The sequence below is a fragment of the Pocillopora damicornis genome, chromosome 6 (assembly GCF_964200805.1).
Source record: "Pocillopora damicornis chromosome 6, jaPocDami1.2, whole genome shotgun sequence".
Taxonomy (NCBI): Eukaryota; Metazoa; Cnidaria; class Anthozoa; order Scleractinia; family Pocilloporidae; genus Pocillopora; species Pocillopora damicornis.
Window position 1 is genome coordinate 5,135,198 of NC_142675.1, and position 25,889 is coordinate 5,161,086.

At 37.6% G+C, this 25,889-nt stretch overlaps 2 protein-coding genes across 2 annotated transcripts; both read left to right on the forward strand.

The window, feature by feature from the left end:
* The first annotated feature begins 906 nt into the window (after nucleotides 1–906).
* LOC149043591 (orexin/Hypocretin receptor type 1-like) lies at nucleotides 907–2,625 on the forward strand. The gene has a single exon (XM_089210368.1). The coding sequence runs from the start codon at nucleotides 922–924 to the stop codon at nucleotides 1,918–1,920; it is 999 nt and encodes a 332-aa protein (XP_089066494.1). The 5' UTR covers nucleotides 907–921; the 3' UTR covers nucleotides 1,921–2,625.
* An 11,699-nt stretch (nucleotides 2,626–14,324) lies between these two features.
* Nucleotides 14,325–15,755, forward strand: LOC149043592 (G protein-coupled receptor 83-like). The gene has a single exon (XM_089210369.1). It carries the CDS (start codon nucleotides 14,325–14,327, stop codon nucleotides 15,420–15,422), a length of 1,098 nt encoding a protein of 365 aa, XP_089066495.1. The 3' UTR covers nucleotides 15,423–15,755.
* Nucleotides 15,756–25,889: the final 10,134 nt, after the last annotated feature.

Genomic DNA, 25,889 nt, shown 5'->3' on the forward strand with positions numbered 1-25,889 from the left:
ATCACGGCGCATGAAAGGAACGGAGTTTTAGACGAGCTCTCAGAGAATTCCAAAAAAGTACGCTATTTTAAGACTTGTGTATGTACGTGGGTTATTGAGCTCCTCCCTCAATGGCTCGTCTTGCTGCACGGGCTTTTAGCACGCACTATTTATTAGAAGCACATTTTTTCATGGTAAACTCAAACGATGGAATTAAAATAGAAGCAAATATTGATTAGGATATGAATACTGGAGAACCCTGAATGCCTGCGATCAGTGGCCGATCGATTTAACATTACAAAATCGATTTTATTTCGTGTTTATTGCAGAATTTGTGGAGGATTGCCAACAATCTTTCCGGTCAATATATGAGGTACCTACTAATTTGAAATTGAGCACCGCTGGGCAAAATGATTAATTTCGGATCCTTCGCCTAAAGGAACGCGTTGGATCAGTGATCCAATGATCCGTCTTTAGATCACGCAGATCAGTGAACCGACGAATCCTTGTCCAGAGTGGATTTGATAGATCACTGATCTGAAAATGGATTTGCTCGAAAGGAACGCCACAGATCAGAAATCCTGATCTGGATTCTCCCAAAGGAACGCACCCTAAGATTTTTTCACTGGGGTTATTTATGGAGAAAATCAAAATGTCCTGCTGCATTCCTTTTCCTGTTTCCAGTATTTCCGTTCCTGTTCACAGCTTCGATGGCGTCCCGAAATATCATCGACTCAACCAAAGTGAACTTTGTTAAAAAAAAAAAAAAATTTAAATGTTTTTGTTTCCTTTGAATTCACAATCGATTCCTCTCACCACATCCCAGGTTGGTATTGAATAAGATTTTAGGGGGGGCCATGAGTGTTCTCTTTACTGATTATTTATTCAGTAATAACAGTCTTATCCTATCAAACTTTAGCAGCAGAAAAACAGGAACTAAAGATGAAACCAGATACCGAGTGGATTGTTTTGACAGTCCTCTACGCCATCACGATGCTAGTAGCGTTTGCAGGGAATGGCTTCCTCATCTACATCGTGTGGAAGAAACCTGAAGTCAGATCACTGACAAGCTTTATGTTCGTCAACATGGCCATCGCTGATTTGCTTGTAACCCTGATTGTGATGCCCTGGTCGATTTCCATGATATATACAGACGGTTTGTGGATGATCCCGGGAGTATTTGGAAAAGTCATGTGTAAAGGTGTTGTATACGCTGCCTATGTCACTATAACAGCATCCGTCCTCTGCCTGACGTTCATGGCGATCGACAGGTGCTATGCCATCGTTCATCCCCTCCGCCGCCATCTTTGGTTTCGAAAGCCTAAACTAACCGTTCCATTTATTTGGATCGCGTCACTGGTCTCCATGTCCATTTTCCTTGTTATTCAAACCGTGGAGGAGTACAATAATTCTTGCATGCTATCTGTTTACATCTTGGGTGATCCAGATAGGGCTCTTCGAGGAATATACCTCCTCCTTTTTGTCGTCAACTATTTCATCCCCTTAGCCGTTATTTCTTGCCTGTATACCATCACTGCATGGAATTTATGGTTCCATGTTGCACCTGGAGTAAATAATTTGAGAGGAAATCGAGCGAAACTGGAAACCTCCAACAGGAGAGTGGTTCGGATGCTCATTATTGTTACTTCTGCCTTTGCCCTTTGTTGGCTCCCACCACAAGTGGTCGAGATGATGATCGTCATTCGCGCATCTAAGTTTCAGCTACAGCCGATTGTCAGCTTTGTGTGTTTCTGGTTTGGACACGCCAACAGTGCCGTTAACCCATGGCTGTACATTTTTCTGAGCACCAAGATAAACACAGCATTCACTAGGATCGTCAGTAGAAAAAGCAGCCGGTTGCCTTCAAGTCTCACCATCAAAACATCAGATGCCGTCTTACCACCTGAAGATGAAGCAATCCAGAAAGAATCAACGATATAATCCCTCTCATAACATGAAACGTTTATCACCAATTTGGTAACTGTAAGATAGGAACTCGCTTAAAACGGATTTGCGTATTAATAATTATATAATATAATACAAACACCTGTATACGGTTTCAGAAAAGTTACTGTAGTAATCCGAGTAATTTGATGAGAAATTGATAATTGCAACTAATTTCGACAAGAACCGTTCTATTGGCTGGTAAGAATAAAAAAGGGGATCCGTGGCATAGTGAACTATATGAAGAAGCATACTGGCATTGCTTCTGCGATGTTCTTGGCAGTATGGTGAGGGTGCTGAACTAGTGATCTGGTGGTCACGGGTGCAAGCCCTCTACTCTAATACTTGCTGGATTTGTTCTCGTTTTTCCGTAGGGTCGATTCCTTGACTCGCTTTGTATACAGCCAACTGGTGTGCCCCCTGCTAGTTGGTATTTTTAAAGAATTTGATTATTTACAACATCTGTTTTCCAATATGATTGAAATGAGCATGATAGCCCTACGGGGTATTGGTCAAAAAGGAAACACTGACATGTTTATTCAGTGCTCCGGGTAGCGTTAATTAAGTGTATTTGAATACCGTTTTCGCGATAATAATTTAGTTTTCACTATTTCAGATTATAATTAGCTGTTTTGAAAGGAGATTTGTAAGAGCCTCCGGTTATGACGTACACAATTAAAGCAAAAGAAATACTTATGGACCAAGAATCGTCTTATTCCGTTTAGAATGGAGCACGCTAACCACTTGGCCACCCAATGTCCCTTAAGGTTGTAATATTTGTTCTTTTTTTTGTCTGAATTTGTTCTGAAATAATATAGTTTAAAAAAAAACAACAACAACAACAACTGAAAAGGAAAAGAGAAAATTAAGCTAATATTCAGGGGCTTGGACATCTGAGAAGAATATAGAGAAATAGTGTTCAATTTTCAGAACTATCCAGCAAATGTTTTAATTTTAATAATAATGAGAAGATAGGCGTTGTGAAACGAGGTATTTCACAGTCATTACCGGCGATCTAACTAATTAGCGAAGTAGCTAATTAGCGCGCGCGAAAAGCGCAATTCACCTGTCCGGTATATACTAATTTGTTTTATTTATTCAAAATTTTCTCATCGATACTAACCAATCGTTCCTCACAGATTTCTTTAATTCTGTAGCACACAATGATAGTTTTCTTTAATTCTGAAGCACACAATGATAGTTTCAGCTGACATCCAAGTAAGAGCTCTGTCTAATGGGGCGTTAATTTTGTTTTTTAGGTTTCAAGTGTCATAGGGACAAAATGGGGACAATAAGAAAAAATGAAATTTTTAAGAGGAGCTCGGTAATCCCTCGACAAAATAAGAAAATACCATAAGAAAATATGCACTTTATTTAAAAACGAACATGCAGCTGGGAAACTGTGCATTTTAGAGCACCAAACACTCTACCCAAAGGCACCGGTTTAGTTAATTTCTTTGTGATACGCAGAACGTCACTGCTTTCGTAGTTCCCGATCGCTATGTTCTGAAAGCCGCTCTTGCAGATTAAATTGTTGAGTACTGATAAGTAAATGCAAGGAGATCTTAGATGTGACCTCCCTTTGAAAAGGCCTCTATGGAAAAAGAGAGTGTTGTGAAGTGCTATTACGATGCAAGGTTTTTTAATTCATGTATCAGTCTCACCCCCTTACGATACGTTTCATTGTTGTCTTTCTCCTCTGGTTGTGCAATTACTCGAACTTGAAATTTTGTTTCTAAACTGGTCGTGTTAAGAACTTTATTTTCAGTTTTTTAAATTTCACACGTAAAAGTTTTAGCTGATTATTGTATAGTAGTTGTGCGAGTCTTATCAAGTTCAGAAGCCCGCAAGGTTGAACTCGTAATTTAAACATTAACAATAGTTTGTGCTGACTCTATTTATGAGGCTTGTTTCTCGAACGAAGACGTTCGTCGGTGGTCATGTTTGGATGTGTTTAGTGCACTTGTATAAAAAATACATTTGACCGGGTCAGAATTTTAAACAAGGGGTTAAACTCTGTAGAGACAGTCAACGCATTACCCATATGTTCACTAATAAGGTACTTTAGAGCGTGCACTAGAGTGAATAAAAGAGAGAGACAATTTGGTTAGCTGTAGAAAATGTAATAAAGAAGAAGACAACCAGGAGTCTTGGTGCCTCCTGTTAGGGTGGGTCTACTCAGAAGCTAGTTTTCCCTGTCATTGAATCTTATGGAAGGTTATACAATGGACAACTAACGAAGGTACTCGGACACCCAACTACGAGACTGTTGCCAAAGTCGAAATAAAAATGAAGAAAATTTTGAAGCAAAAAGGACAGACGTAAGCATATTTTTACATCGTTCACGATACTCAATTTTATAATTCATCGCGAGAAATGTATAGAAAATCCTTGTATGCAATGATGCATGGTTATAAAACTTTTCTTACGTAACCCTTTAACTCCCATGAGTGACCAAGACAGAATTTCTCCTTACCAAATCAATACAATATCAAACAGGCAAGTGATGAGAAAAAAATTTTTTCAGCTAGGGGACTATTAGTTGATCCAATACCAAATTCTCAGAGCTAACATCATAGGATTTGTAGGGCAAACAGAAAAGAGAATAACTAATGAGATCTTGGATGTGAAAGGGTTAAGGGAAACACTGAAGTACCGAGGAATCCCAAACAGAAAATTTTTTCAGTTGATTTCCTGGCCTTTGTTACCTATTCTGTTCTTTTGACTTTGTGTTTTTGATTTTATTTTTGGCATAACAGGAAACGCAAAGTTACTGTGATAGAGATTCAGCTTAAAAAAAAAAAGCGTGCACATATTAATCAAACGATGGCAAAGTGCTAACAAGGTCACCTTCAGCCTCACTTCAAATCAAAGGCTTGGCAACTAAGTACACAACTGTAAAATGGCCTACTCAAAGGGAAATAGATTGTCCAGAAATCCTGAAAGACTGCGAAAGTTGTGGAGATGCATATTAAAGTACCCTAATGATAAAGTAAATAACACCATTATAAGGTCATTCAATTCAGAATCCCGCTGCATGATCCTTCACGATAAAGTTTTATGGCGAAAAGTGGGTCATTTCGCTCTGATGCCGGATCATCGCCAATACATAATTTGCGTAGTTATATTTATGCTATACAGATACGGCACGTATTGATGAATCAATTTCTCCCTTAAGCAATGTTTGGTTGAGTGTCGTGAAATACACGTTTTTGCATACATTTTAGTAGTTTATCAGTAACATAAACCGCCCAAACTAAGTCAGAGTATTGTCACTGTTCTCGAAATAAATCGTTTTTCGTCGCAGTAAACTCCAGCAAAAAGCAGGTTTTGATGTTTGGTATATAAAAAGTTCTTTAGGAAAGAGCCATTTGGCAAATTTATTTCCAAGGCCGTCAAAAATACTGGAATACTTGGCAGAGTCATTAACCACTCTGTACGGATTTCGTCCATCTCACGTCTCCTTTCAATGCCAGATGCGGATACCTCAGAAAATTTTGTTGGTTTATAACATAAGTACTAACTGTAAGTACTAAACTGGTTTATGCGCTTTGCCCTCGAACTCGGTTAGCAAGAGGTATCTCGTGCTCTCCAAACTTCCCGCGTACATCCATTCAACAAATAGATTCCAAGCTGCCGTGCGTCTGTTCAGTAAGAGATCACAGATGACGTCAAAATGTGGTAAGAACAAAAAAGTGGCACACGAGGCCCAGCCGAGTGTGTCACTGATGTTCTTGCCACATTTTGACGTCCTCTGTGATCTATTACTGAACAGACGCACGGCAACTTGGAATCTATTTGTTTTATATAATAAAGAATTAAAAAAAGTTTTAATGATGACGTCATCTATATGTCTGTCCTCCAATAGATCATAAGTGAGAACTAATCAAAACGCGTGCATAACTGAGCTTATTATATAAACCTCGATTTACGCACGCTAAGCATGGACCAATTTTTTATGAATCTGACAATTTGAAACGTCCTGTTTACGAAGGTGATCGATATATTTTTTCGTTGAGGTCAATTCTGTCTTTAAGTAAGTATCCTGAGAAAGATAGTTAAAAAGTTTATCATACAAATTTGTTGAAACGTCTACGGATCGAGAGACAAGCGAAGCAACTGCGTCAGTATTTACCTTTAATGAAAAACCCCGAGAAATAAGTCACATTTTAAAACGCTTTATTATAGCTTAGCGCGCGTGCTTTCCCTATATAAGTCCTATTGACCCGCTATGAACAATGACGTGAGCATTTTACTTGGCTTCAGAGTTTCCGTCCTGTTTAGCTGCAGTGCAGTTTTCCTTCTCTTTGAAATATGGAAGAAACCAGCGAAGAACTGCCCAATTTTTCTATCGGCATTGACCTTTTAGGTCCTCATCCAACAAGCAACAGAAATAAAGCCGAAAAAACTCGCAAGTTGCATGTTTCGCGAATTTGTCGGAAGACCAGCTACAGCAAATTTTGGCCAAAAGACATTCACTGGGAACCAAAAAAGGTGACCAATTGGTCATTAATAACTTTAGAGGTAAAATTTCCGCTTTTATTGTTGCAACTTTGGAAATTTACCAAAACCAAAAAAATCACAATTATACTCTATCACAATAAAAGGCTTCTTCGCGCAGATCCTTGTTGTCGCTCTGTTTGTTATAAAAGAATATACTTATGCTTTTAGCTGTGCGTATATCGAGTTATGGATGCACTTGAGATAATAACGTAACGTCAGAAGAGCGGTGTTCTTCTACTTTACAGTTATGTTTTGATCTAGATTTGATGCGCCATAATGTACTACACCATTACCTAAAAATAACAATTTGTTCATCATCAACTAGAACTGTCTGGTCTCCATTTAGGGCAGCAGAGGTTTTCATATGTCAGACACGTTCACCCAGACTGTAGGCGGAAGATATAATCCGGTGATAACCAATCCTTGTCAATATGTGTTTTGGCGTTCGATTTCACAAAATATTGATTTAGTTTGGGTTTCCTCATTTCTTGTTTACACCCGGAAAGCCTTATCCGTCTAAAATGGAAATTTTAAGGAAGTTTTTACTTTATTTTTTTTATAAGGAAGAGGCTTTTATTATTCTATTTTGTGATCAGCATTTGTCATGTTCTGCTTGCATTTAAATACTACCCTGAATCAGGTGCAGTCTCCAGAATCACGTTTGAATCTAAACTGGGATGTCTTCCTCAATGGAACTTGTAAAATAATCATCGAAGGCCATCTTAGATTAAAAATTTGAAATACGTTTTCGGGTTAGTGAAAATAACGAAATGTTTACTTTCGGGATTTATTTGGCGAGGGAATTGGAGATTTAAGATCCAGGACTGTAAATATTATAAATGAACGAGGAGACAAGATGTAAGAGTTTCACCAGTTGGATTCGAAAAGACAGATCGAAAAAGCTACATAAGACACCCACTGTAACCCGCTGTAACTATAACTTAACCATGCAAACATATTTTCCAAAATTCTGATCACATGAAAGTCTTAACGAAAACCGTGTTACCACGCAATACATACGAAATAAAAAATAAAAATAAATTGAACATTTTTCAGTTATTTTGAAAACTGATAAGTCTTTTAAAAATATCCACAGTGATGGCGCAGGTATTCTGCACGCAAAAATTGTAGCATGTAAAAAGTAAACATATTTTCAGTAATTTGTATAAAAAAAGGGTACGGTATGCTACCACGCAATCAAAACATAATAGGCCAAATTTAAAAATGAAACAATTTGAATTGACGTAATTCGAAATTAAAACTGTAAAAATTTGAAAGAAAGATGTCATCAAGGTGTTTTATAACATGGCTAGTAAATTTGTCTAATCAAATTCAATTGTGCGAGCGTGCTTCATATCCCTATTGTACACGCTCATGACGTCAGCAAACACATCCCTCGAGAAAAAAATTTTCCTTCCGGTTGAAAATGTTATAAAAGAATTGGTTCTCGGCTACGCCTCGAGCAACTCTTATGCATCTTTCGTGCTCTCCAAACTTCCCAAATGCTTCATATCTCGATGAACGCACGTTGACATATGAACCAATTGTGATTGGTTGAATTTTACGCAGCAAGCTCCATGCTTGAATCTTCACGCATCGTGGATTCACTGGACGGCCTCTCTCCTTGAAGTAAGAAACATTTAAAGAGTGCAAGAGAAATTAAATACAGGTTTGTGAAAACATTATGAGTGGAAGACACATTTGATATTCGTAATTTTCACTTATTTATTTAGGATCGTATGTGTGTGATAATTAGAACTATCCTGTCAATGTTGCCTCATCAGCGCGTCCAAAGTGTTTTGAATCGGAAGATTGTTTAAGGTAGAAGATGTTTTAATTTGGAAATATTTATTTTTCTTTCTCATGGTATTAATTTTCGTCATTTGCCATCACTGCCGTTAGATGACAAACCAGGTTTCAAGAGAGGAGGACAGTAGGATTGGTTCCGTACTGCATACAGTCGACTTTTCGCTCTTTTGATTACACTGAAAAAAAAAAAGGAAAAACCTGAAGAACTAAGACTCGAATCCTCACCTGGTTAGAATATTATAATATTTCCTTGGCCCCGCCTTTGTGAAAAATGGCTTAAATCTTTTTCCAGAAACGTTTTTGACTGATTTATGCGTCCGATGCAGATGTGATCAGACGTTATAATTTGATAGTCAGTGCCAACAACAGCAATTCGTAATTTCAAGTTCCACATCTTCGTGGAGGAGACGAAAGTTGTAAGAAAAAAAACGTGCCACACGAAGCACAGCCTAGTGTAACACTGATGTGAGCTATTACTGAAGAGACCCACGGCAACATTTATTTGCTTAAATATTGATAATCTGGACGCCAACGAGAGTCTCTCCCCAAATTGAACATTAGCAAAAACTAATCAAAATGAGTGTGATTCATCTTGTTATACAAAGTTATGGCGGAGTCAGTATAGCGAGTGTTTATCAGGTGTATAACTTAACAGAAAAAGCAGTCAGACATAGAAGTCTTTCTCGCATGACTTCAAATTTATTAATCTACAGATAAACATTAAATATTGGGAATTTTGGATCGTGACACGAAAAGGTTAATAACATGGGGATGTAAAGTGTGAAAAAAATGGGATGACCTCTCTGAATAAATTCCGACTCTATGCTTTTCCTTTGTTCTAAAAAACCAGAAGAATCGTCATTACGGACATAAATACAATGTTTGTTTTTCCAAACCGATGTACATCAGAGTTGTAATACTTTTAAGGACTTTTAACCCTCCTTATGTAGCTGAGTTAAAAATTGATCACGTAAGCCTCGTCTTTTGATACAAGCACTTTGATCGTCGCTTGATGCGAGTGCTTTTCCTTCGCACGGTTCAACCGTACCAGCAATTTCCAGACATAAATTCGTTGCTATATAGACCTAAGTTTGCACATGATTTGACTATTCCTCGTTCTTTCATCCACTGCTATGCCAACCGAGCCACCACATATATAGACCTAAGACTAAACACGCACATCCATTATTCCTCGTTCTTTCATCCTCTACCGAGTCAAACACGCCACTAGCTGTGTTGATGCTCCCATTACTTTATTTAAGCGGCGCTGGTAGATGATTTGGTTTGATGATAGCCTAGAGTGACAGCTTTGAACCAGTGTGTTCGTCATCGAACTAAACGTTCTACTTCTCAAACCAACGAGCACACCAGTCAAACCAGTTCGTTTTGTCAACTGATCGAAGGAAGACTTCACTCAGCTAACTTGCTTATAAACGAAATTTATTATCGAGTGTAATAAAAATAACTGAGATTTAATTAATCATAAAATCAAAATGCTATCCCGGATGAGTTAGAAGTCGCGACTAAATTACGAATGATCTTCGCTACGATTGACGGCAGACTGTTGTTGGTTGTCTGTTGTCAAGAGAGTCTGCGGGTAAGTCACCGTCTATTATTTTCTCTTAAAGAAAATGTCTGTCGTCTCAGCTAACGACCCAACGGCTAGAGATCGCAGCCCTGTACATGGTTTGCACGGTATTGTCTGTTTTCGTTAGAGTTGTTTTGTTACCTGTGTTGATAAACCTGTGTCATTTCAACACTGCACGGCCACAATTTTATGCTATTTTAAACCTATTTCTGGTGTCTCTACCATGGCTAGAAGCTCCTCCACTTTCGTTTCCAAAAGCACAGTAAGAACAAAATCTGCGACTCAGAGCAGGCCCTTTGCAACAACTTCCGCTAGCTTGCCAATGAACTAACTATACAGTAATAGGGGTATTCTGCTCGAATCTCCAACTGAACAAGTACACAGATCACGAAGAGATGTGTAGGTCAGTTTTATTATCATTTACGTAGGCATCGTCGCTTGACGCTTTTCGTCGCACGGTTCAACCGCACCTGTACATGCGTCTTTTTCATTTCTGGTTTGCTTAGCCATCGTGTCACATGAGATAAGCGTCATTTCATTTATCGAGCTCCAGTGACTATCACACAGTACTTTTGCAACTTAAACCTCTCCGCTCTGTGCTCATTTTTGCTAGCATTTTAAACTTAACGAACAAGGCAGCCACAGGGCTCTATGCCAAAATACACTGAATCTGATTCAGTTGTGGATGGTAAGTGATGTAAGCCTTATTCGTTTAATGTAATTTGATCCAAGCAGGAGTCTCATTTGCCGTAAGTATGTCTCTTGATGATTTTCATACCATGAGCTTATCTTTTTTGTGGAAATGAAAATGTCGCTGACGATATTTGAAATATGGTTTACTTTCTCGGCCGGATTTTCTTGTTATGTGGGCTACTTCCTGATACCGCAATAATTCCTCAATCATGCAAATGCTACGTTCAAGAAAACGATTCATGTGCCGCTTTAACTATGGAGACTTGAAATATTTCGCCTTGGTTAAGATGAGCTGGTGCTTATGTTCCAAGTTTATTCCAACACTTACTCAACCATACGAGTATTAGCGAAGGGCCAAACGGGCGCAATATCTTGTTTAAATTTAATGTCTCTTGTAAGATAGATTATTATGCTGAAGATCCTATGTCAATTTGCATCTGAACGAAAGAGTGTTCATGCAGAATTTTTTTTTACTGAATTAGCTTTCGTTCTCGCCAAGTTTTTTCTTTTGCGCCTGAACAAAAAGCAGAGAAACTTTCCGTACGTTTTTGTCTTCCAAAAAGCTGAAGGTAAATAATTGTGTGGTCCTAGCTGTTCAGCGTCAAATTACCTCGCAGAAGCTGGTTTTGAAGATAATTTTTCACAAAAGCATTTCCTATACTTATTGTATAGCGCCACGCAAAAAATATTTATTCTGGCTGCTTCTTTCGATATGAATGCGACATGATCTTGACAAAAACTGAAAAAAAGGCTGTATTCCTAAACTTGAATCATTAGGAATTGATTAGTTCAGGAAATGTAAAGCTGCAAAGCGCCGCGTCAAAGCACTATTCCTATCCCCTGTCAATGCACCATCCATCAAACATTAATTGAACTATTTTATTAACAGTCAGGCTGATGGAGACTCTTGGGGAAATGTAGAAACTGCACCTTTAAACATAAATGCCAAAGTTGACTACAGATTCTTGCAGTCAAATTAAAGAAACAACGATTAGAAACTATATCAATTAATTCATGAGAGAGAGCTTTTCGTTTGTGTTATATTAAACAAGTATTTACTCAGGCACAACAAGTACAAGAATTGAGAATTGTTTTGATTTTGTAGTGAACGTTGAAATGTTGGTTTCATTGAGGTAAAATATTGGAAAAGTTCTCGTTTTTAACATTTTAATTTTGACATCAGTAAAGTGATCCGAAATGTGACGTGTGCTTTCCCACGATTATGCAGGCTATAAAAACACAGTGTAAGGAAACAAATTTATAAGGAATTTGTCTCCACTTTTTGTGCATTGTCACAATCAATCACCATAGAATTCTAAATAACAAAACCTTGCGTTCCAAGACGCCATTGACTTAAAGCTAAATTATCATTTTTTTTATTAAACTTAATTGCGTGTTATTTGCCCAGTGCATTATTTTTTTGTCGAACTAATAGAGCCCACTGAAGGTCTGTCATTGAATTACAGCTGCTCATGATCAAGAACAAACCGACAAATTCACAAAGAAGTACAACGACCTACGTAGAATATAATTTCGCAATTTCCCCAGATTTCCTTCACTTTCCTAGATTACATTGAAATTGTTCATTCCACCGAAGGCAACTTTCTCTTTGGTTTGTCACACTGTTCGTGAGACCACTTGGCTAATTACCCACTAACATGAATTTTAAAATACGGAGCACCTGCCTTAAGACTAGCGAGAAAGCACAAAATCTTCTTTTTGAGTTGATCTTGAATTTCCGCACGTAAAGAGGGTTTCTTTCTTGTTTGTTTGTTTTTTATACTCAAGTTTATGAATTAAAATCAACGGGGAGATCAAAGGCAAAAATGGGATTATTTATAGGAACGGACTGTAAATGGTAAATCAATAATTATCCCTATTCAATAAATTATGGGTAACATCCATAAAAAATACTCTGCCTCTATGTAACTTAACTCAAATCTATCACATAAGGCTTGCTTTGAAGACAAATAGCTTCTAAACGGTGTTCATAGGTTTGACCTCTTGACTGAGCTCTAAGTAGTTTTTCTGTGACTTATAAAGCGGAAGACAAAGCCCGTGTTGTACGTGTCTTGAAAATTGATATGAGGCATGTTGGATTTGAGATCCATTTGAGGACTCCCACACGCAAACATTTATGTTTGATATTCCTGTCCAGCTGTCAAGAAGAGATGCGACCGAGACCCGCATTAATATTCATAGCAAATCATTTTGAAATGGTTAAAAAAGGGAAGGGATCAGGAATAACCTCTTTAGTTCAGCAGGGTTCCTCAGTCTCGGGCCATTGAATTCTCAAACCGTTGGACAGGCGAAGCAACTTTATCGATCTCCAAAGGTTTACCGTGTTTCTTATTTCAGATCAACCTGAAAAAACGCTCGGATCAGTGCGGTTGAAATGTTATTTTTTCCTTTTTTTAATCTTCCTTTAGTAATAAGAGGCTAGAAGTCTGTTTGCTGACAGCGGACTTCAGTGCATTCTATCGCAGGTACGTTCAACTGCCATGAGACGTTCAACGCTTCTTAACTCACAACAATTTGGAGGGAAACAAGTTGACTTTGTGAGGCGAATATATAGGCAGATTGATTTCCTGTTTCCAAACTAATTCTAAAAACGTTACAGTCCATCAAAAATAATTATATACATGCGCCAACGGTGTCTTCAAAAAGATATCATACATTGTTATCGTTTCCTTCTGATAATTTTTCTGATAATTTTCGCTATTGTTATTATGCGAACAATTGAAGGAACCGTGCAGAAAATTGAAAATAATAATAAAAAAAAAACTGTTTCTGAAAGTTATCTTTATTCATCGGGACGGAAAACGACAAATAAGAAGATGACAAATTAGAAACGCTTTCGTCATAAAGGCAAACCAACAACGAAGACCAGTATTTATATATTTTAAGGATGAGAATACTTAATACATCTATGCAGAAGTGCTTAACCATGACTTCATTACTAAGATCACACAGATCACGGCGCATGAAAGGAACGGAGTTCTAGACGAGCTCTCAGAGAATTCCAAAAAAGTACGCTATTTTAAGACTTGTGTATGTACGTGGGTTATTGAGCTCTTCCCTTAATGGCTCGTCTTACTGCACGGGCTTTTAGCATATTAGAAGCAAATTTTTTCATGGTAAACTCAAACGATGGAATTAAGATAGAAGCAAATATTGACTACGATATGGATACTGGAGAACCCTGAATGCCTGCGATCAGTGGCCGATCGATTTAACATTACAAAATCGATTTTATTTCGTGTTTATCGCAGAATTTGTGGAGGATTGCCAACAATCTTTCCGGTCAGTATATGAGGTTCTTACTAGTTTGAAATTGAGCACCGCTGGGCAAAATGATTAATATCGGATCCTTCGCCTAAAGGAACGCGTTGGATCAGTGATCCAATGATCCGTCTTTAGACCACGCAGATCAGTGAACCGACGAATCCTTGTCTAGAGTGGATTTGATAGATCACTGATCTTAATATGGATTTGCTCGAAAGGAACGCCACAGATCAGAAATCCTGATCCAGATTCTCCCAAAGGAACGCACCCTAAGATTTTTTCACTAGGGTTATTTATGGGGAAAATCAAAATGTCCTGCTGTATTCCTTTTCCTGTTTCCAGTATTTCCGTTCCTGTTCACAGCTTCAGTGGCGTCCCGAAATATCATCGACTCAACCAAAGTGAACTTTGTTAAAAAAAGAAAAAAAGAAAAAAAAATTTAATGTTTTTGTTTCCTTTGAATTTACAATCGATTCCTCTCACCACATCCCAGGTTGGTATCGAATAAGATTTTAGGGGGGCCATGAGTGTTCCCTTTACTGATTATTTATTCAGTAATAACAGTCTTATCCTATTAAACTTTAGCAACAGAGAAAAACAGGAACTAAAGATGAAACCAGATACCGAGTGGATTGTTTTGACAGTCCTCTACGCCATCACGATGCTCGTATCGTTTGCAGGGAACGGCTTCCTCATCTACATCGTGTGGAAGAAACCTGAAGTCAGATCACTGACAAGCCTTATGTTCGTCAACATGGCCATCGCTGATTTGCTTGTAACCCTGATTGTGATGCCCTGGTCGATTTCCACAATATATACAGACGGTTTGTGGATGATCCCGGGAGTATTTGGAAAAGTCATGTGTAAAGGTGTTGTATATACTGCCTATGTCACTATAACAGCATCTGTCCTCTGCCTGACGTTCATGGCGATCGACAGGTACTATGCGATCGTTCATCCCCTCCGCCGCCATCTTTGGTTTCGAAAGCCTAAACTAACCGTTCCATTTATTTGGATCGCGTCACTGGTCTCCATGTCCATTTTCCTTGTTATTCAAACCGTGGAAGACTACAATAATTCTTCCTATTGCATGCTATCTGTTTACATCTTGGGTGATCCAGATAGGGCTCTTCGAGGAATATACCTCCTCCTTTTCGTCGTCAACTATTTCATCCCCTTAGCCGTTATTTCTTGCCTGTATACCATCACTGCATGGAATTTATGGTTCCATGTTGCACCTGGAGTAAATAATTTGAGAGGAAATCGAGCGCAACTCGAAACTTCCAAGAGGAGAGTGGTTCGGATGCTCATTATTGTTACCTGTGCCTTTGCCCTCTGTTGGCTTCCACCACAAGTGGTCCATATGATGCAAATTATTCACGCATCTAAGGCTTACCTACATATACAGCCGATTGTTAGCTTTGTGTGTTTTTGGTTTGGACACGCTAACAGCGCCGTTAACCCATGGCTGTACATTTTTCTGAGTACCAAGATAAATACAGCATTTACCAGGATCGTCAGTAGAAAAAGCAGCCGGTTGCCTTCAAGTCTCACCATCAAAACATCAGATGCCGTCTTACCACCTGAAGATGAAGCAATCCAGAAAGAATCAAGAATATAATGTCTCTCGTAACATGAAAGTTTTATTACTAATTTGGTAACTGTAAGATAAAAACTCGCTTAAAACGGATTTGCGTATTAATAATTATATAATATAATACAAACACCTATATACGGTTTCATAAAAGCTATTGTAGTAATCCGAGTAATTTCATGAGAAATTGACAATTGCAACTAAATTTCGACAAGAACCGTTCCGTGTATATGCATACCGTTTTCGCGATAATAATTTAATTTTAACCATTTCAGGTTAAAATTACCTGTTTTGAAAGGAGATTTGTAACAGCCTTCGGTTATGACATACACAATTAAAGCAAAAGAAATGCTTATGGACCAAGAATCGTCTCATTCCGTTTAGAATGGAGCGCACCAACCACTTGGCCACCCGATCTCCCTCAAGGTTGTAATATTTGTTCTTTCTTTTTTCTCTGAATTTGTTCTGAAATAATACAATCTTGAACAAAAAAAAACAAACAAACAAACAAACAAACAAAAAAATAACTGAAAAAAAAAAGAGAAAATAAACCTAATATTCAGGGCCTTGGACATTTCAGAAGAGTATAGAGAAATAGAGTTCAATTTTCAGAACTACCCAGCAAATTTTTTTGTTGTTGTCGGTGTCAAACGAGGTATTTCACAGTCATTACCGGCGATCTAGCTAATAAGCGAACTAGCTAATTAACGCGCGCGAAAAGCGCAATTCACCTGTCCGCTATCTACTAACTTGGTTTGTTTATTCATAATTTTCTCATTGATACTAACCAATCGTTCCTCACAGTTTTCTTTAATTCTGTAGCAAACGATGATAGTTTCAGCTGAAATCCAAGTGAGAGCTCTGTGTAATGGGGCGTTAATTTTGTTTTTTAGGTTTCAAGTGTCATAGGCACAAAATGGGGACAATAAGAAAAAATGAGATTTTCAAGGGGAACTCGGCAATACCTCGACAGAGTACCATAAGAAATATGCACTTTATTTTACAACGAGCAAGCAGCTGAGAACCTGAAAAAATAATCTGAGGCTTCGTTAAGAATTTGAACATCAGACCTTCCCATGGTGCCTTAAACTACGGAGCTGCGTTACAAGCCAGTCCAGCATACTGATTAGATCGGAAATCAGTATTTGCTTGAATATTCATCGGAAACTTTCGAAGAGATGGGGGAGACTCTGTGACCCTTAGTAGGTGGAGTGGGAACACTCGCCTTCTCATATGTAGTTGTGGCTTGCGTTCGACTCAGCGATTTTGGCGATACTTGTGGGTTGACTTGGTTACTGTTTTTTTTTCTTCAGTTATCCTAATTTTTCTCCCAATATTGATAACATCTATATCATTTTAGGATTATCAAAAAAAATAAGAATTGCCGTGAAGAAAATAACCGCAATTGCTCTTGGAGAAGAGGTGGAAAAAAAAACAAAGCAAGGAACGTCTCAGTGAACACGACGAAACAAGTATCAAATTCCTAGAAGAGGCCATCAATTGCATACCTCTCGCAATTGAGGATGGAGCTGAACAATATAACCTGTAAATGTGTCCGCAAACCCTGGTTGATGTACCTCTGGAACAAAGGCACATTTGGTTTTTCTAGTATCACCTTGTTATTGTTTCTTGCTGAAGTAGTCATCAAGGCTTTTAGGTCTAATTAAGTGTAATCTTGAATAGCTAAATGTAGGTTTTATTTCTCATTTAGTTGTGCATTTGAAAGCCTCAAACACTCTAGCCAAAGGTACCGGTTTAGTTAATTTCTTTGCGATACACAGAACGTCATTGCCTTCGTAGTTCTCGATCGCTATGTTCTGAAAGCTGCTCTTGTAGACTAAATTATTGAATAGTAATAAGTAAATACAGGGAGATTTTGGATGCCACCTCCCTTTGAAAAGGCCTCTATGGAAAAAGAGAGTGTTGTGAAGTGTTCTTACGATGCAAGGTTTTTTAAGGTTAGCATTCGAAGATTGTGCCACTCCTACCCCCTTACGATAGGTTCCATTTTTGTCTTTTTCCTCTGGTCGTGCAATTACTTGAAATTTTGTCTCTAAACTGGTCGTGTTGAGTACTTTATTTTTAGTTTCTTAAATGCCACTCGTAAAAGTTTAAGCTGATTATTTTATAGTCGTTGTACGAGTCTTATTAGAAAAGTTTAAATATCTCGGGGTTTTTATGGACCCAACACTTTCTTTGAAGTCCCACATTAATTACTTGGGAAAGAAGATCTCGTCTAGATTAGGAATGTTGCGTAGAGCACGAAAGATCTTGCCTCAGTCATCCTGTATCATTTTGTACAACGCAATGATACTCCCCCTTTTTGACTATTGCTCAGTTGTATGGGATAGTTCTGGGGCTATATCTAAAGGGTATCTTGATAAACTTAATGGGCGTGTGGCGAGTATTATCTTAAATAGGGCTGTGAGTGAAACAGATATTATTCGTATTCTTGGTTGGCCTAACCTTCAGTCTCGTAGAGAATATCTTAAATGCAGGCTGGTTTTTAAATCTATGAACGGATTAGCACCTTCCTACCTATTGAGTGATTTTACTCAAGCTAAGAAATATCATACATATAATACCGGGCACGGGGATTTGATTCGTCTTCCTTTGCCCAAAAGCACTAAATATCAAGGCAGTTTTAGATATAATGGTTGGTGCACTTTTAATAATCTGCCCAAAGCAATAAGATCGCTGGAAAGCCCTAAAACTTTTAAAACTGAGTGAAAGCGGTTTTTTAAACAGATTTAATTAGTTATATAGACTTTGTATGTATTTTCTCCGATGAGTTTTACTTTTGTCTGTCAATTTTGAGTTAGTTTGTATTGTCAAATTTTGTTTTTGCAGGGCTCTCTTTAAACTAGCCATGCTAAATGTGATGTCCCTGTTTAAATATTGTTTAAATAAAATAAATAAATAAATAAAACGCTTTATTATAACATAGCGTGGGTGCTTGATTGAGGTCAACTCTGACTTTAAGTAAGTATCCTGAGAAAGATAGTAAGTTTATCATACAAATTTGTCGAAACGTCCACAGATCGAGGGATAAGCGAAGCAACTACGTCTGCATTCACCTTTAACGAAAAAACCCCGAGAAATCAGTCACATTTGAAAACGCTTTATTATAACATAGCGTGCGTGCTTGCCCTATATAAGTCCTATTTAGCTGCTATGAACAAAATCTTTATTTACGCATGCCCGTACGTAAATAAGATGACGTGAGGGTTTTTTTTTACTTGGCTTCAGAGTTTCCGTCCTTTTAATTGGGAATTTACTAAAACCAAAACAATCACAATTGCACTCTATCACAATAAAAGGCTTCTTCGCGCAGATCCTTGTTGTCACTCTGTTTTCTATAAAAAAAATTTGCTCATGCTTTTAGCTGTGCGTATATCGAGTTATGGATGCACTTGAGATAATAATGTAACGTCAGAAGACTCGTGTTCTTCTAGTTTATTGTTATGTTTAGATCTAGATTTGATGCGCTATAGTGTACTGCACCATTACCTAAAAATAAAAATTTGGTCATCATCAACTATAACTGCCGTCGTCTCCATTTAGGGCAGCAGAGGTTTTCATATGTCAGACACGTTCACCCAAAGTGTAGGCGGTAGATATAATCCAATGATCAACAATCATTGTAAATATGTGTTTTGGCGTTCGACTTTACAAAATATTCATTTAGTTTGGGTTTCCTCATTTCTTGTTTACAAAGTGTTATCCATCTAAAATGTAAATTTTAAGGAAATTTTTTACTTTAATTTTTTATAAGGAAGAGACTTTTATCATTCTATTTTGTGATCAGCATTTGTCATGTTCTGCTTGCATTTAAATACTACTCTGAATCAAGTGAAGTCTCCAGAATCACGTTTTAATCTAAACTATGATGGAACTTGTAAAATAATCATCGAAGGCCATCTTAGATTAAAAATTTGAAATACGTCTTCGGGTCAGTGAAAATAACGAAATCTTTACATTTGGGATTTATTTGGCAAGGAAATTGGGGATTTAAGATCCAGGACTGTAAATATTATAAATGAAGGAGGAGACAAGATATGGGAGTTTCTTCAGTTGAATTCGAAAAGACAGATCGAAAAGCTAGAGAAGACACCCAATGTAATCCGGTGTAACAATAAGTTAACCATGCAAACATATTTTCCAAAATTCTGATCACAAGAAAGTCTTAACGAAAACCGTGTTCTCACGCAATACATACGAAATAATAAATGATAACAAATTGAACATTTCTCAGTTATCTTGAAAACTGATAAGTCTTTAAAAAATATCCACAGTGATAGCGTAGGCATTCTGCACGCAAAAAAAGTAGCATATAAAAAGTAAACATATTTTGAGTAATTTTTATAAAAAAAAAAAAAAGAGTACGGTATGTTACCACGCAATCAAAACAAAATAGGAAAAAAGATTAAAAATGAAACAATTTGAATTGACGTAATTCGAAATTGAAACTGTAAAAATTTGAAAGAAAGATGTGATCAAGGTGTTTTGGTTGAATTTTACACAGCGATCACCATGCTTGAATCTTCACGCATCGTGGATTCACTGTACGGCCTCTCTTTTTGAAGTAAGAAACATTTCAAAAGTGCAGGAGAAATTAAAAACAGGTTTGTAAAAACATTATGAGTGGAAGACACATTTGATATTCGTAATTTTCACCTATTTATTTAGGATCGTATGTGTGTGATAATTAGAACTATCCTGTCAATGTTGCCTCATCAGCGCGTCGAAAGTGTCTCGAATCGGGAGATTGTTTAAGACAGAAGATGTTTTAATTTAGAAATATTTACTTTTCTTTCTCAAGGTATTACTTTTCGTCATTTTCCATCACTTGCCGTTAGATGACAAACCAGGTTTTAAGAGAAGAGGACAATAGGATTGGTTCCGTACTGCATACAGTCGACTTTTTACTCTTTTGATTACACTGAAAAAAAAAACAAAACAAAACAAAACAAGAAAAAAAACGGAAAAACCTGAAGAACTGAGGTTCGAGTCCTCACCTGGTTATAATATTATAATATTTCCTTGGCCCCGCCTTCGTGAAAATGGCTTCAATCTTTTTCCAGAAACGTTTTTGACTGATTTATGCGTCCGATGCAGATGTTATCAGACGTTATAATTTGCATATCTTGGGACGAGAGGAAATAAATTTGTAGATGGTCGGTGCCAGCAACAGCAATTCGCAATTTCAAGTTTTCCACATGTTCGTGGATGAGACGAAAGTTGTAAGAACAAAAACGTGCCACACGAAGCACAGCCTAGTTTGACTCTGTGAGTTACTACTGAAGAGACCCACGGCAATATTTATTTGCTTAAATATTGATTATCGGGATGCCAACAAGGAGTCTGTCCTCCAATTGAACATTAGTAAGAACTAATCCAAATGAGTGTGATTTATCTTGTTATACAAAGCTATGGCGGCGTATAGCAAGTGTTTATCAGGTGTATAACTTAACAGAAAAAGTAGTCAGACATAGAAGTTTTTCTCGTGTTTTTGTTTTCTTTTGTACCTATGCCCTCTAGGAAAAGATCGCCACGGTGGCTTTACGAAACTGCTCGAATTTATTAAAGAAAAGGAGGTAAATGTTTTAGCAAAAAGTTTCAAATTTAAGTCGTTTCTAGTAATTATTACGGAAATGCTAGATGATGGAGGAATTAGGGGAAGTTTCTTTAAATTAAAAAGAGTGTGATAAATTAATGAAATTGAAATATTTCATTAAAAATTCCGAGTCAGTTGATGATAACGAAAGAAAATATCCCGACTTTTCTGACTTGTCTCGTTATTTTTCTATCTGAAGTTCATAGTTATTACCAATCAAGCTTTCAGAGCAGCGAATAATTTTGTAAGTATCCGAAATCGGTCGGGTGTTCGGTCACACTTTAAGAGGTTGCCTTGCGGAATCAGTAGAGTTGGTTACATCACGTACAACCTTTCCATATAAAATTACAATTTGAAACCTGTTAATTTTGATGGTTTTATTAATTATTATCGGCTTAACGCTTCTGAAAGTCGTGTTAATAAAATTATCTTTTATCTGTTTTTATTTTTTTAGCATGAAAAGTAAGACACGTGCATTGTGTCTGAACACAGTTTCTCTACTCACCAAGGCTCCATGACCTTCAAAACATAAAATGTAATTTTGTCAATGGGCAGCTAGTTGTGGGTTCGTTTTTTGTTCGGAGCCAGTTGAGAAGTGATTTGGCCTCTGAAAAATTCAAGCATTTGCGAGACTTCTTGGAAACTTCAAATTTCTTAATCTACAGATTAACATTAAATATTGGGAATTTTGGATCAAATGCATCTATTAATGATGCATGACACAAAAAGATGGATAACATGGAGATGTAAAGTGAGAAAAAAGTGGGATGACATCTCTGAATAAATTCCGTCTGTATGCTTTTCTTTTGTTCTGTAAAACCAGAAGAGTCGTCGTTACGGACATAAATGCAATGTTTGTTTTTCCAAACCAATGTATATCATAGTTGTAATCCTTTTAAGGTCTTTTAACCTTCCTAATGTAGCTTAGTTAAAAATTGATCACGTAGGCATCGTCGTTTGATACAAGCACTTTGATCGTCGCTTGATAATACGAGCACTTTGATCTTCGCTAGATAATACAAGCGCTTTTCCTTCGCACGGTTCAACCGTACCTGCAATTTCCAGACATAAATTCGTCACTATAAGTTGTTATATAGACCTAAGACTGCACATTAAATGAGTATTCCTCGTTCTTTCATCCAAGACAACCGAGCCACCACATATTTAGACCTAAGACTTAACATGCACATGCATTAATCCTCGTTCTTAGATAGATACACTCGACTCCCGTTATTGCGGACAACCTCGGGGGAGATTTTGTGTCCGTAATAGCGAGAGTTCGTAATAGCGGGGTACTAGAGAAAATCAGTTATTTGGTCTCTAAACCTATGAAATAATATGTAAGTACGCAAGCATAAAGTTTCTAACGTGGCCTCACGAACCGGATAAAGATTCGGCCGCAAGCAGGAAATTCTCATGTTCGCAGCCAATTGAAGAATGGTTTCTGTATTTTCTTTTATCGTAATGTCGCTTTGCATTATGTAAGTCAGGATTTTGGACGAAGTACTTAAGTGTCCGCTATAGAGAGAGAAAAGACAAGTGAAATGTTTCGCTGGGTGGCATGAAAGTGTCCGCATTTCAGTAATAGCCTGAGTCCGTAGTAAAAACGGGAGTGTAATTCAGTCATTTCTTGATGCGTTTCACCGGGGCCTTTGTCGCCCTGTATTGTGCAGATGCTCCTATTATTTTACTTAAGCGGCGTTGGTAGATGATTTGGTTTGATGATAGTGTAGAGTGAGAGCTTTGAATCTGTATGTTCCTCATCGAACTAAACGTTCTACTTCTCAAACCAGCGAGTGCACCAGTCAAACCAGTTCGATTTGTCAACTGATCGAAGGGAGACTCCACTCCGCTAACTTGCTATTGTCAAAAAATCAAACTTTGCTTATAAAAGGAATTTGTTATCGAGTGTAATAACAAATCGAGTCAGAGTGGACGTGATTGTCTGTGTTTAGTCGAGGCTAGTACAAAGTCTAGAGTTCCATTCACTAGGGCCCGTCTCTTTACCAATTACTGTCATCTCGCTAGCGCAGAGAGGCGGACTTTATACAGTTGTCAATTTCACTTGAGCTTAAAATGTCTTCTCACGCGTTGTCTTGTTTCCTATCAGATCCATCACATATAAATTACACATGCCCGTGAAGAGTTTGAGATTTGATTAATCATAAAATCATAATGCTATCGCAGATGAGTTATAAATCGGGACTAAATTACGAATGATCTTTGCTAAGATCGACGGTGGACTGTTGTTGGTTGTCTATAGTCAAGAGAGTCTGCGGGTAAGTCACCATCTATTATTTTCCATGAATTTATTTTTAAGTTTCTTAAAGCAAAATGTCTGTTGTCTCAGCTAACGACCAAACGGTTAGAGATCGCAGCCCTGTGCATGGTTTGCGCGGCTTTGTCTGTTTTCGTGAGAGTCGTTTTGTTACCTGTGTTGATAAACCTGTGTCATTTTAACACTGCACGGCCACAACTTTGTGCTTTTTTAAAACTATTTCTTGTGTCTCTACCATGGCTAGAAGCTCCTCCAGTTTCGTTTCCCATAGCACAGTGAGAACAAAATCCGCTACTCAGAGCAGCCCCTATGCAACAACTTCCGCTAGCTTGCCAATGAGCTAACTATACAGTAATAGGGGTATCCTGCTCGAATCTCCGACTTAACAAGTACACAGATCGTGAAGGGGTGTCCAGGTCAGTTTTATTATCATCCACGTGGGCATCGTCGCTTTACGCTTTTCATCTCACGGTTCAACTTGTTTGGTCAGGCATAATGTCACATGAGATAAGCGTCATTTCATTTATCGAGCTCCAGTGACTATCACACAGTACTTTTAAAACTCAAACCTCTCCCCTCTGTGCTCATTTTGGCTAGCATTTTAAACTGAATGAACAAGGCAGCCACAGGGCTCTACGCAAAAATACACTGAACCTGATTCAGTTGTGGATGGTAAGTGATGTAAGCCTCATTCGTTTAATGTAATTTGATGCAAGCAGGAGCCTTATATGCCGTAGGTAGGTCTCTTGATGATTTTCATACCATGAGCTTCTCTTATGTGGAAATGAAAATGTCGCTGACGATAGTTGAAATATGGTTTAGTTTCTCAGCCGGATTTTCTTGTTATGAGGTCTACTTCCTGATACTGCAATGATTCCTCAATGATACAAATGCTACATTCAAGAAAACGATTCACATGCCGCTCTAACTACGAAGACTTAAAAGCCGAGCTTGTGCTTATGTTCCAAGTTTATTCCAACACTTACTCAACCATACGAGTATTAGCGGCGAAGGGCCAAACTGGCGCAATATGCTAAAGATCCTATGTCAATTTGCATATGAACGAAAGAGCGTTCATGCAGAATTTTTTTTTACTGAATTAGCTTTTTGTTCTCGCCAAGTTTTCTCTCTTGCGCCTGAACGAAAAGGAAAGAAACTTTCCGTACGTTTTTGTCAAAAAAGCTGAAGATAAATAATTGGGTGGTCCTAGCTATTCAGCGTCAAATTATTTCGCAGATGCTGGTTTTGAGATAATTTTACAAAAAGCACTTCCTATACTTATTATATAGCGCCACGCAAAAAAATTTATTCTGGCGGCTTCTTTTGATATCAATGCGAGATGATCTTAACCAAAACTGAAAAAAAAGGCTGTATTACTAAACTTAAATGTTAAGAAAATGTAAAGCTGCAAAGCGCCGCGTCAAAGCACTATTCCTATCCCCTGTGAATCCACCATCCATCAAACATAAATTGAACTGTTTTATTAACAGTTAGGCTGATAGAGACTCGTGAGGAAATGAAGAAACTGCATCTTTAAACATAAAGGCCAAAGTTGACTACAGATTCATGAAGTCAAATTGAAGAAATAACCATAGAAAACTATATCAGCTAATTCATGAAAGAGAGCTTTTCGTTTTTGCTCTATTAAACAAGTATTTTTTCGGGCACTGTCTTGAAGAGCCTTTAACTACCGCGTTTTATCGAAAGACAAAATCGGCAAGTCGATGTCGGATTTCAATTGATAAAAATAAATATCATGCAAAGAAAATTTTATATGAATTTAAAGTTTTGGTTCTGGTGCGGACTTTACTCCTGTGGTTGCTTCGCTTCGAGCATATATTCTTCTAAAATTAAAGTTAATTCATCTGTCATTTCAGCATGACAGCGCGCATTGCAGAACCGTCTCATTATTTCATTATCACGGATCTGTCAAAAATACGTGGGATCATTTACATGCAATTTAACTTCGATAGCAAGGCTATGAGGTAAAAATAAAATTGACCAGAAGGCCATGACGAAATTTTGACTTTAAAATGATCCGAAATGTGATCTGTGCTTTCCCATGATTATGCAGGCTATGAAAACACAGTGTAAGAAAACACATTAATAAGGAATTTGTCTCCACTTTCTGTGCATTGTTACGATCAACCATCGTAGAATTCTAAATAAAAAGTCTTGCGTTGCGAGACGCCATTGACTTAAAGCTAAATCATCATTTTGTTATGAAACTAAATTGCGTGTTATTTGCACGGTGCATTGTTTTTTGTCGAACTAAGAGAGCCCAATGAAGGTCTGTGATTGATTCACAGCTGTTCATGATCAAGAACAAACTGACAAATTCACAAGGAAGTAAAATGACATACATAGAACATAATTTCGCAATTTCCCCAGATTTCCTTCACTTTCCTATATTTTCCTAAATTAAAATTGTTTATTCCACCGAAGGCAACTTTCTCTCTGGTTCGTCATCTCGTGAGACCACTCGGCTAATTATTCACTAATATGAGTTTTAAATACGGAGCACCTGCCTTAGGACTCGCGAGAAAGTACAAAATCTGCCTTTTGAGTTAATTTTGAATTTCCGCACGTAAAGAGGGTT

Coding starts and splice junctions, on each gene's coding strand:
- LOC149043591 (XM_089210368.1), top strand. CDS start 922: ATGAAACCAGATACCGAGTGGATTGTTTTGACAGTCCTCTACGCCATC.
- LOC149043592 (XM_089210369.1), top strand. CDS start 14,325: ATGAGTGTTCCCTTTACTGATTATTTATTCAGTAATAACAGTCTTATC.